The sequence below is a fragment of the Taeniopygia guttata genome, chromosome 29 (genome assembly GCF_048771995.1).
Source record: "Taeniopygia guttata chromosome 29, bTaeGut7.mat, whole genome shotgun sequence".
NCBI lineage: Eukaryota > Metazoa > Chordata > Aves > Passeriformes > Estrildidae > Taeniopygia > Taeniopygia guttata.
Genome location: NC_133054.1, coordinates 5,335,760 through 5,348,679, shown reverse-complemented (window position 1 = coordinate 5,348,679; position 12,920 = coordinate 5,335,760). Strand labels below are relative to the sequence as shown.

General features: G+C 39.1%; 1 protein-coding gene across 3 annotated transcripts in view; it reads right to left on the bottom strand.

The window, feature by feature from the left end:
- The window catches only part of SCN8A (sodium voltage-gated channel alpha subunit 8), a 53,483-nt gene that overhangs the window by 7,221 nt on the left and 33,342 nt on the right, over positions 1-12,920 (bottom strand). For all 3 annotated transcript variants that reach the window (XM_072919694.1, XM_072919693.1, XM_072919695.1), the window contains exons 16-21: positions 12,450-12,806; positions 10,445-10,915; positions 8,947-9,064; positions 8,128-8,282; positions 7,450-7,623; positions 4,145-4,267 (exon numbers count right to left, since the gene is read on the bottom strand). In XM_072919694.1, the coding sequence (XP_072775795.1) occupies positions 4,145-4,267; positions 7,450-7,623; positions 8,128-8,282; positions 8,947-9,064; positions 10,445-10,915; positions 12,450-12,806 (1,398 nt within the window). The remainder of the gene's footprint in view (positions 1-4,144; positions 4,268-7,449; positions 7,624-8,127; positions 8,283-8,946; positions 9,065-10,444; positions 10,916-12,449; positions 12,807-12,920) is intronic.

The window sequence follows — 12,920 nt, the reverse complement described above, 5'->3', positions numbered from 1 at the left end:
AATTATGGGTGTGATAATGTATATTGTGTATTGTATATTCTGTATTATATATTATATATGGCATATTATATATTATGCATTGTATATTGTGTATTATATATTATATATTGTATATTACATATAGTATATTGTATATTACATATTATTTATTATATATTATATATTGTATATTATGTATTTCATATTATATATTGTATGTTATATATAGTATATTACATATGGTATATTGTATATTATATATTATGTATTGTATATTGTGTATTAGATATTATATATTGTATATTACATATTGGATAGTGTATATTACGTATTGTATATTGTATATGGTATATCCTATATTCTAGATTATCGATTTTGTATTTTATATTATGTGTTACATACTATCTATTGTATATATTATGTATTATATATTATATATTACATATTATATATTATACATCATTATATATTATACATTCTATATTGCATATTATATAGTATATATTATACATTATATATTATATATTATACATACTATATTACATATAATATTAATTATACATCATATGCCAGCTATTCTATATTCTATATTCTGTATTATATATTATATATTATAATAAGATTAGATTATATTATATATTATGATAAGATTAATATGTTAGCTATTATATATTGTATATTCTGTATTCTACATTATATATTATATATATATATTATATAATACATATAGATTTCAAAATAATTTTTCAAGCCCCGTTTTTGGCTTTATGGCGTCTGCACTCTCTGCTTTTCACCAAACACTGAAATATTGAATTGCCCAAAGACAGAAGTGGGGCTGCGACCAAGGGGCTCCCGATGGAATTTCCTCAGAGCCGCGTGCGGGGCCCCAAAAAATTGAGTTTTTTTGGGATTTGCTCGGCCTCTCCAGCCATTCCCCCGTTCCAACCGAGCCGTTTTCACTCGGGGCCTGGCCCTGCTCCGGCGCGGGCTCAGGACCAAGCCCAGCATCACTGAGGCACGGACGGACACCGAGATCATCCAGCGGCCGCAGCCGTGCCCGGGCGGAGCTGGGCATGCACCCGGCGGGCGTGCCGGGACACCAAAGCCACGTTCCTCCTCCAAAGGGCAGCCAACGAGGCTGGGTTGGGTCACACAGGGATTGGTCACAGCGGGTTTGTCACAGCGGGTTGGGTCACAGAGGGTTTGGTCACAGCGGGTTTGGTCACAGAGCTCGTCCCTTCCCGATTTTAGCTTCTCACTCTGTCCTTCACCATCCCTGACCAACATGGATATGAAACCATTAATTAGGATCTCCTAATTTACATTCCTTTAACAGATCAGCATCATCTGAACTATCCTGACCCCTCTGCCTCAGTTTGGAAAGGAATCTCAACCACACACGGGGACGTGGGAGGTCTCAAGGGTGGAACCATGGCCACAGCTTGTCCTGGTCACTTCTTCTCCCATTGCTGGAAGCCACCACCACCATGTGGCCACCACCAGAGCAGCTCGTGGCCAGCTTGGGCTGGGCTTGGACTTCTGGACTGCTTCTCTAGGAGGTCTCCTGGTCACTTCTCGTCCCATGGCCACCACAGCAACTCGTGGCCAGCTTGGGCTGGGCTTGGAGTTCTTGGTCACTGGGAGGTGTCCTGGTCACTTCTCCTCCCATTGCTGGAAGCCACCACCACCATGTGGCCACCAGATCAGCTCGTGGCCAGCTTGGGCTGGGCTTGGACTTCTGGGCTGCTGGGAGGAGTTCATGGGGTGGGACTGGGTGGGTTTTAAGGTCCCTCCCAACCCAAACCCCTCTGAGATAAGAGGAATGGAGACAAACTGAAGACCACGGTGGTGCCGATGGTGAATCTTCTGTTCCAGCTGGTGAAGGATGCCAGGAGTTCATCCCCACGCTCAGGACAGCACAGGTGAGAGCCCCAAAAATATCTCTGCTCTCAGTCTCCCTTCATCCCAAAATGATGCTCAGCTGCTGGACCAGCAGCACTTTTTGGGTCCCATCCTCCTACAAATTGATTTATTCCAGCTACCACATGAAGCAAAAATAAGAAAGGGCAACATCCTCCTGAAATATAGTAATTTTTGGTCCACTAAATCTACAGAACTTTGCAGAAGGAGTGACAGGAGGAACGTGGCTTTCGTGTGCAGGCTGACAAGAACACATGCACGTCTCACAGCGTCGCTGCCAAACTCCCCGGCCGAGCTCCGAGCACAGCAAGCTCCTGGAAATGCAGATTGCCATGGAGGAGAGAAAAGCAAAGAACTCCAGGTTCAGTCTCCTTCGAAAAGGCTTTTCAGATCTCTGAAATTCTCTGGTTGGATGGGGCACTGACACTTGTCCCCAAAAGAAATCGGAAAATAACGTAATTTGGTCTAGGCAGCTGACAGGGCTGCACTTGTAATGTTGCCCTGATTTTTGAAAGTGTTAACTTTTCTTTTACAGTTCTTTTGAAAGTTTTAAAGTTCTCATGAAACTTTTTTAGCCATCTGATAATGTTTACATATTTCTACTAGAGCTCTCTCACAGTATTCATGTAAATAATTATTGTTTTGTATTCTTTGTGGAAGGAGAGAATTGGCAGACTGGTTTGACCAGTGTGGTTGGAAAAGTAACAATTTCATCCTCCAATCCACTGTCACTTTTAGAATTCTCTATATTGCAAAGTAAAAAATAAAATTGGCTCTTTCTCTCTTAAACTCACCAAACTTCTGTATACTCATTTTGTGCCCAATAAAAACAGTTGTAACTATCAATTTTCCCATGGTGAAAATCCCCCACTTCGAGCACAAGAATTTCCTGATTGTACATCAGAAATCTTCTCCGTAATGTGGTTTAAAATTAGCTTTTAGTTTCTCCAGGTTTGGTGCCAGGCCTGTTCTTTGTGATCAAATTTCTGGGTGGGACCCAAACCCAGCCCAGCAAAAGCTCCACTTTTGTGTGAACGGAATTTTTTCCATTTGAATGGAAATTTTCAATTTTTTCCATTTGAATGGAAATTTTCAATTGCTCCAGAAGGATCCAGGTGGAATTCCTCCACTCAAACCCTGAGGTAAAACTGATTCGGCCATTCCCTTCCTTATTTTATTATTTAAAATATCTGATTTTCTCTCTGCTTATGAGCTAACTGGGATTTAGCACCAAACCCCACATTTTGTTCTAAGAGCACCTGGGAAATCCACTGATGTGAAACACCCTTTATTTCATTTTTTTACTGCACATTTTTTTTTTTTTTGCGTGTTCTTAGGAGACTCATTTAACCCCAAATGGGGGGGAAAAAAAAGCACCAAAATATCAAATATTAGTGGCAAAGCAGCCAGACTGCAATAATCGAAACGCTGAGGGAGTTTTGCCAATTCAAGCTCAAGTTCAATGCTTTGCTTGTGCTTTGTTCTGGTTCCAGAGCGACAGGACAGGGTCCAAAAAAGCGTGGAAAAAAGGAAAAGGGGACAGAAAGGAAAAGTTTCACTGCTGGACAAGGCTGCCAGTCACCAGCAGACTGGACTGAGAACAACAAGGTGCAACAAGAGGAATGAAACCAAATTTTTCAAAGAGCTGAGCTCCCCCCGTCCCTTCCTGCAGTGACCCACCAGAGGCAGCAGCATTTTCCCTCCCCAAAAAAAAAAAATTTAAAAAAAGCTTTTTTTTTTTTTCTTTTTTTCAAAACCCCCTCCGAGACAAAATCTTTCGACCCAACCCCACCAAGAGCCAAGACCTGCAGACCCTGAGGTGGTTCCAATTCTGCTTCTTTTGCACCTGGTGATTCTCCCTAGATTTAAAAAAAAAACCAAAACCAAAAACAAAAAACCAAAAAAGTTACAGCTGAGAAGCCCCTCGGATGCTCCGAGGTCAAAGCCAGGCCAAATGAGAACAGCCAAGTGTCGACATCGGCTACAAAATGAGTGGTTTGGGCCGGTAATTAATGTAATTAATGTAATGAGGCAGCTCCCTTCGTTAGAGGGGAGGGTGCAGCGGTGGGCAGGGTGAGGGGGGACATCCATGTAGAGGTGATCAAGTCAGCAGCTGCATCATGATTCAGTTTGGAATTTATTTTCCACCGTTTTTTTTTTTTTTTTGATCGGTTCTAGCATGCTTTTTCAAAAGAAAAATGCTCCACGGGCATGCAGAAGGATCAGCTGCTAATGAGCATCTTACCCTCATCCCCTCAAATCGGGACAACGCTCTTAAAGGCCTCAAGGCTCTTAGGGTCCTAAGGGATTTTATGGCACCTAGTTCCGAGTAGCCCAGGGCATTAGCTATAAGGCTGACTAAAGAGACCTACACAGAAAACAGAAAGAAAAAATATAGAAAAAAAAGAAAAAAAAGGAAAAAAAAAGAAAAAAAAAAGGACAAAAAATTAAAAAAAAAAAACAAACACAGCAAAAAAAGGACATAAAAATAAATTAAAATAAAATAAATTAAAAAAAAAAAAAAAAAAAGGTTCCAGACTGTTAGATTGGATCCCCTAACCCTGATTGCCCAGCCCAGGAGCCACCTGGGTCTCCCCCAAAAAAAAAACCAACAAAATCCCGAAGCCATGACACCAGCTGCCTACTTCACTTGACTGAACCGACCTGGAAGGAAATAATGCAGTTGAGAAAAGAGCAGAGGGGAGAGAGATCGGTGAGAAAAAGAGGCAGAGACACACACGGAGAGAGGGGCTGTGGGAGGAAGAGCCCAAACCACGAGAAAAACCTCCAAAAAAACCTTACCCTGCCCTTGCCCGGCTGCGGCGTCCCGGCGGCGCCCATGAAATTTAAGCCAGACAAATGTTAAAGGGAACCTATGAGAAAGAAATACAGAGAAATCCAAATTTCTCCAAATTTCTCCACATTTGGATGGGGCCGAGCTCCCTCCGGCAATGCCGAGCCTCGGGTCAGCTCCTCCTGCCTCGCCACCCCAATGTTGGGGGGGTTTGGAACTAAATTCCTCTAAAATATTGATTTTTTTCTCTCTGGTGATGAGCTCCATTCAGCACAAAATCCCATATTTTGTGCTAAGAATACCTGGGAATCTGTTGATACAAAATAGCCTTTATTTCTTCTTCGTTTTACTGCACAATTTTTATTGTTTTGCGTGTTCTAGGAGACTTTTTCAATGCAAATGGGGAAAATTTCAATTTTCCTTTCAATCCCAAATGGGGAAAAGTTCAATTTTCCTTTTCACCAAATTTCCAAATTTCCAGGAAATTCGGTTTTAAACCAATTTTGGGCTGCTCCTGAATTTAAAACCTAATTTCCAAATTTCTGATCCCTTTTCCAAGGATTTCCCCATCCCAATCCTGTTTTTATCCCATTTTCCCCATCCCAGTCCCGTTTTTATCCCGTTTTTCCCTACCATTTTCCCATTTTTCTCTAATTTTCCCTTTTTTTGCCACCATTTTCCCTTTTTTTGCTACCATTTCCCCATTTTTCTCTACCATTTTCCCCATTTTTGGCTACTGTTTTCAAATTTTCCCTACAATTTTCCCCAATTTTTGCTACCATTTTTCCCTTTTTTTTCACTACCATTTTTCCCATTTTTCACTACCATTTTTCCCCTTTTTTCACTACCATTTTTCCCATTTTTTGCTACCATTTTTCCAATTTTTCTCTACCATCACACTTCAGACAGATCAGAAAGAGACATGAACCCTTTTTAAGGAAAAAAAAAAGAAAATAAATCCATGTACAGCAACAAAAACACTCCTAAAACAGGTGGGGTTAAATTCTCACAACTGAATTCAAGAAATAATTCTTTTATGTTATTAAAAGTATCTTCTATATTCAATATCTTATTCAATATATAATCCATATTCAATATATTATTCAATATCTTATTCAATAGATAAAAATATTTTCTATAATCAAGAAATAAAAATGTCTTCTATATTTTTAATAGAAAAATTATAAAATAAATATTAAAATATAAAAAATTAAAATATTTTATAATAAATAAAACAGTACAAATATAATTATGATATAAATAAATAAGTATATATAAATAAAAATAAATATAATAGTAAAAATATATAAAAATAAATATATAAAGAATATTTTAATATAACATTATTTTTGTATAAAATAGATATAAAAATATATTTTAATATAAAAATATCTTCTATATTTTTAATATAAAAACAATATTAGAATAATAATAATCAGAATTAATAGAATTTATTAGAAGGATGATTTTTATTCCACAGGTTTTTCTGAGAAATATCAGACCCAGATTTTAAATGAATAAATGTGGGGGAAAATGATCAAAGAATTCTCATTTTTAGAGCAGGACTCAGGACGTTAATAAATATTCAAATAATAAATAAGCAAATAAATAAAAAGGCCGATTGAGCCTTTAATAAATAATCAAATAAATAATCAAATAAATGAAAAGGCTGTTTGAGCCTTTAATAAAGGATCAAAGATTAAGTATCCAAATAAGAAATAACCAAATAATAAATAACAAAATAATAAATAATGACATAAAAACAACCAAATAATAAATAATTTTTTCAATAACCAAACAATAAATAAGTGAAAAATAACGAAATAATAAATAATTTTTGAGGATTATCCCTGAGGATTTCCAAGAAAAGACAAGGCAGGTGCCTGGGTCAGCAAAGGGAATCCCAAATTGCTGAAAATCAAAATTCTGAATTATCACCAGTGAAATCTCCAAATTCCGGATTCCTGAAAATCAAAATCCTGAATTATCACCCAGTGAAATCTCCAAATTCCAGATTCCTGAAAATCAAAATTCTGAATTAACACCCAGTGAAAACTGGAACTGAACTGGAATAAAACTGGAATTAAACTGGAACGAAACTGAAACGAAACTGGAACAAAATGAGAATTAAACTAGAATTAAACTGGAATTGAACTGGAATTGAACTGGAATGGAGCTGGAATGAAACTGGAATGAAACTGGAATTGAACTGGAATTGAACTGGAATTGAACCGGAATGAAGGTGAAATGAAACTGGAATTAAACTGGAATTAAACTAGAATGAGACTGGAATAAAACTGGAATTGAACTGGAATTGAACTGGAACAAAACTGGAAATAAACCCAGATTTCCCATGGGAACACCTCCAAGCATAGCCAGATGTCCTAAAAATTCAATTTTCAGCTGGACAAAAGAGCAAAATCCCAGAGCTGCACAGGGAACCCCCAAGGGCTGAAGGTTTTATCCTGGATTTCTCCTGGATTTGGGAACTCACAGATATTTGGGATTGTGCCCCAGTGGGACCAGAGCAGGAAACCCCCAAGGGCTGAAGGCTTTATCCTGGATTTCTCCTGGATTTGGGAACTCACAGATATTTGGGATTGTGCCCCAGTGGGACCAGAGCAGGAAACCCCAAGGGCTGAAGGCTTTATCCCGGATTTTTCCTGGGTTTGGGAACTCCCAGCTATCAGGAGTGTTAAGTTTTGCCCCAGGGTGATCAGAGCAGGAATCCCAGCAGAAAAGCAGAGGATACATACAGCCACGATGAGGAAATCCAGCCAGCACCAGGCGTTGGTGAAGAACTTGACGAAGCCGTAGGCGCACCACTTGAGCAGCATCTCCAGGATGAAGATGTAGGTGAAGACTTTGTCCGCGTACTCCAGGATGGTCCTGATGGTTTTCCTCTGCTCGATGTAAATGTCCTCAAAAGCCTGGGGAAACACCAGGTGAAAGTGTCAACATATGGGATTTATTTATATATAGCTGATATAGGAGTTATTTTTATTTGTTTGTTTATTATAACCTTAATTTTTATTAATTTATTTGTATTTTAATATATTCTATTATGTATATTATATCTATTATATAATATATAATAGATATAAGATATAGTATATAATATATGATATATTATATACTATGATATAATATACTATACTATAATATACTATACTATAACATAATATAACATACATAATGTAACATAATATAACATAACATAACATAACATAACATAACATAACATAACATAACATAACATAACACAACACAATACAATATAAGCTTTTGTGCTTTTGTACTTACAAATTACTTTGTAATTTCCAGGTAGGAATTCCCTCAGTTTAACTTTTTCCCAAAATTTCCTGTATACCATCAAATATCCCCTGAACAACACATATTTTACTCCGCCCCTGAACTCCACGTATTTTACTCACCAGAGCCCCGCTGCTCAGCAGGATCATGAAGATGATGAAGGTCTCGAACCAGTTGTGCTCCACGATGAGGAAACACGTTTTCCTCAAGGTCCACCACGACTTCCCCAGCCCCTCCTCGATGTTCACCTGGCAGCACTTGCAGCGCTGCATGCAACCTGCAACAGGGACAGCTCCACTCAGGAAACACAGATTTAAGCTAAAAAAACATTAAATTCTCACTGTCTAGAAGAAGTTTTGAGGTCACCAAGGTGAACCATGATGAATGAGATCAAATTTTTGCGTTCTTGACGATTTTGGGGTTGTTTTGCCACTTCTGTCCAGGATTAACATCAATTTGGGAACAGCTCAGCTCGTTCTGTTTGGTGAGGTCCACGCTCTTGAGGAGACAAATGGAAAACTTGCTGATAAAATAGAATAAAATAAAAAACCTTGAACCATTTAATGCATCTTTGCCTTGGAAATTCCTGTGATTGATCAGCACCAGCAAGACATCGAGGCCAGCTGCAGGGAAGGAAAATTACTCTGCTCCCGAGGACTTAAGGCATCAGCTGCACAAAAAATCCTCGTTTTACCACAAAAAATCCTCTTGTTTTACCACAGAAAATCCTCTTGTTTTACCACAGAAAATCCTCTTGTTTTTACCTCTGATTCTTTAGAAATTCCCCCCGTGGGGCTCGGGAGGCCCTGGCATGGGTAGCCCAGAGAAGTCCTGGCTGGCCCTGGATCCCTGGAAGTGAGCCACACATCTTGGGGACATTTTGGGTGACATTTTTGGGGACCACAACACCCCAAAAATCTCTTCCTCCACCCCCTTCTCACCTTCTGTGAAACAGGCATCGGGGTCCAGGTACTCCTCCGGGGCCTCCACGGGCACCTCTTCCACCTCAGGCTTGATGTCGATGGTGCTGCCCTCGGAGGAGCTGGTCTCGTCCAGTTTCTGCAGCACAAAAACCCCCATCAACACCAAATATCAAATATCAAACCCCAAAAAATACCAAATTCACGATGAAAAAATACCAAAAACAAAATTAATACCAAAATATCCAACTTCAGATGTCATCGAAGTTGTTTCCGACCCAATTAATATCAAATACCAAAGCTAAAAAATACCAAATTCACGATGAATAAATACCAAAACCAAAATAAATACCAAACTTCAGTTGTCGTGGAAGTTGTTTCCTGACTTTAATCACTGAGATCCTGACCCAGCTGATGTCTCACATTAACAGGACAGGCAGGATTAAATATTAAATTAAATATTTTAATTATGAAAGGTGGCCCTGTCCATGGAGGGGCTTGCAACTAGATGATCTTTAAGATCCTTTCAACCCAGGCCATTCTATGATTATTTATATTTACTATGATTATATATTTTTAGTTTATATATATATATATATGTGTGTGTGTGTGTGTGTGTGTGTGTGTTTACTTAATTATTTATTCATTTTCACATTTATATATATTTTATACATATTTTATATTTTAACATACTTATAATTTATATTTTATTATTATATCTGTTTTATTTCTTTTATATTTTATTTTACTATGATTACATTTATTTTACTATAACTATAGTACATATATATAGTATATATATTTCGAATATATCAAGATATACTAAATACAAAATTAAAGATAAACATATTTAGTATATATATAGAGTATATATAAATACATAGTACCATAAATATATAGTATATTTACATAGTCATTCTATGATTATATATCTTTATTTTATTATAGTATCTATATTCATATAATTCTATAATTATATATATTTATTTTATTATATATTATATTCTATGATGATATATCTTTATTTTATTATAGTACCTATATTTCTACAATCATTCTACGATTATATATCTTTATTTTATTATATATTATGTTCTATGACTATATTTAATTTTATATATTGTATTCTCTGATTATGTATTTTTATTATAGTATCTATATGTATCTCATCATTCTACGATTATATATCTTTATTATATATTATATTATTACTTATATTTTATTATAGTATCTATATTTATCTAATAATTCTTTGATTATATATCTTTATTTTATTATAGTATCTATATGTATCTAATCATTCTATGATTACATATCTTTATTTAATGCATATTTTTATTATATAAGCATTTGTGGCTTTCTACAGAGCACAAGAAATTCCACTTTGAGCGCAAACACAACATCCCAACCCAAACCAAAATTTAACGCTGGAACCACCCAGCTCCCCCTGACAAGAAGTTTCCAGGAGTTAATTAATTTAATTAAATTAATTTAATTGACTCCCAGCCCCCGGCCCCACCTCCTTGCTGCCGTCGGGGTCGGTGTCGCTGCTGAAATCCTCCGTGTTGAGGTTCTCGAAGTCGGACTCGCCCACGGCGATGGGGACGCGCACGGTCAGGTTGGGGTTGTTGATGAAGGACATGTGGTCCTCGTCGATGATGTACTTCTCCACGCTGCTCCCGATGCCGCTGGTGGTGCCGTTGCCGTTCTTCAGGAAGTCGACGTCGCGGTTGATGTCGGCGCCGGTGTGGTTGGCGATGCAGTTCACCTTCTTGTCGTAGAGCTCGTCCAAGGGCTTCACCTCGTCGGCCTCTCTCTGCTTGAAGTGGGCCTGCATGAACTCCCGGACCTTGGCCTTGGTCCAGGCAATGCCCTTCTTGATGCGGATCACTGAGATCTGCAGGTTGTTCATCTCACCGTCGTCGTCTGTGGCCGCCAGGTTGTCGGCGCTGAAGGAGCTCAGCAGCAAAGCCAAGAACAGGTTCAGCACCTGGAAGGGAAGAGCTGATGCTGGGCTGACACACGAGGGGCAATTCCCAAAGCTCTCAAACCCTGCTGATGGCGTCTCCAAAACCGGCTCTGCTGTCCCACAAACTCATCCTGGTGCCCAGGTTCAAGGTGTGACCCCCTGATGTGTGGCAGCACATTTCTCTCCCTCTCAGGATTTTTCATAGAGGTGCACAGAGAGAAATGAAAGAGAAAACAATTTCTATTTCTGCTCCTTGTTTTTCCCATGTGGAATGTGTTTGGAGAATTGTTTACCTGGGGTGAGTGCTTGGTTGGATTCTGGTGAGGATTGTTTGAGCCCGGTGGCCAATCCAATCCAATCCAATCCAATCCAATCCAATCCAATCCAATCCAATCCAATCCAATCCAACCCACCTGTGTCTGGACTCTCAAGAGAGGGTCATGAGTTGTGTTAGAGTTAGAGAAAGTAGTATGTAATTTTAGTATCCTCCTTTTATATAGTATATTAATGTATTTTAGCATAGTTATAACAAAGAAATAATTCAGCCTTCTGAATTGAGTCAGACATCATCATTTCTTCCCATTGTGTTCACCTGCATTTACAATACTGATGCTGCCAAAAGTTCCCTTAACGGGAGCCCTGGTGCCCTCTGAGGAGTCCCAGGGGTCTCTGGATCGAGCCCCTTGCAGGATCTGGGCTGCAGATGTCAGAGATTTAATCCCCACAGGATTTAAACTCAGCCTTACTGATTTAATCCCATCTCTGCCTCAAAGAAAACGGGGAAAATCTTGGCATTTTTTGAGTGATCACTCCCAGCTCTATTCCCTCACCCTACATTTAGCACCCACCCCCAAAATTTATTTTATCCAAACCTTTTGGCAAGACAGGAGCTCTCAGAGAGAGCTCACACCTGCTCTCAAGAATCGCCACCGCTCATGTGACTTCATTCTTGCTCACATTGTTTTCCTCCACAGACTTTTCTTCATGAAATTTAAGGCCAGAAGGAAGCATCACGTCCAACCTCCCACACAGCGGGCCGTGCAGTTTCACAGCCCATTCCTGCACCTCATGACTGAGCCAGTGGGCAGGTTTTAGAGGAAACCTCCATTCCTCATTTTAACACTTCAGGACCTTCCCCTGTGCACCAAATTATTGCATTTTCTGGCAATTAAAATGCCAGGTTTTGCTTGTTTGACCTTCTTTTTCCCCTTCCCCTGTGCATCAAATTATTTAGTTTTCTGGCAATTAAAATGCCAGGTTTTGCTTCTTTTAGTTTCTTTTTTCCCTTCAGGTGGATCTGTGCACTTTGACTTAGGCTTCCATAACTTCAGCTTTTCTTGCAAACTGTTTCATTTATGGGCAACTGCTTAAGGTCCTCACCGAGCAAAAAAACATCTTTAACGTGGTGTTACCAAAATCTACTATTGACAGACCAAAAGGGACCTCCAGAGAGCAGGAACAGGAAGAAACCATCACTCCCTCATCCTGGGGGTCTCCCCAAGTCCTACCCCACCCCGAGGCAACCAAGAAATCCCATCAGGAACCATTTACTGACCACCAAATTTCCGATGACCATGACCATCATGAAGACAATCAAGCACATGGCCTGTCCTGCCACTTCCATACAATCCCACATGGTCTCAATCCACTCCCCACACAACACACGGAAGACAATAAGGAAGGAGTGGAAGAAATCGTGCATGTGCCAGCGGGGTAGCTCACACTCCGGATTGATCTTGCAGACACACTCCTTGTAGCTTTTGCCGAAGAGCTGCATCCCCACCACGGCGAAGATGAACACGATGATGGCCAGCACCAAGGTCAAATTCCCCAAGGCACCCACTGAGTTACCAATGATTTTTATCAGCATGTTCAGAGTGGGCCAGGATTTGGCCAGTTTGAAGACTCTCAGCTACCAAAAAAAACAAAAAACAGAACAGATAAATATTAAATAAAGAGGAAAATAAAGCAGAACTTCCTAAACCACAACCATCTTGTGTTTTACATAAAGGTTAAGTCCATCCTT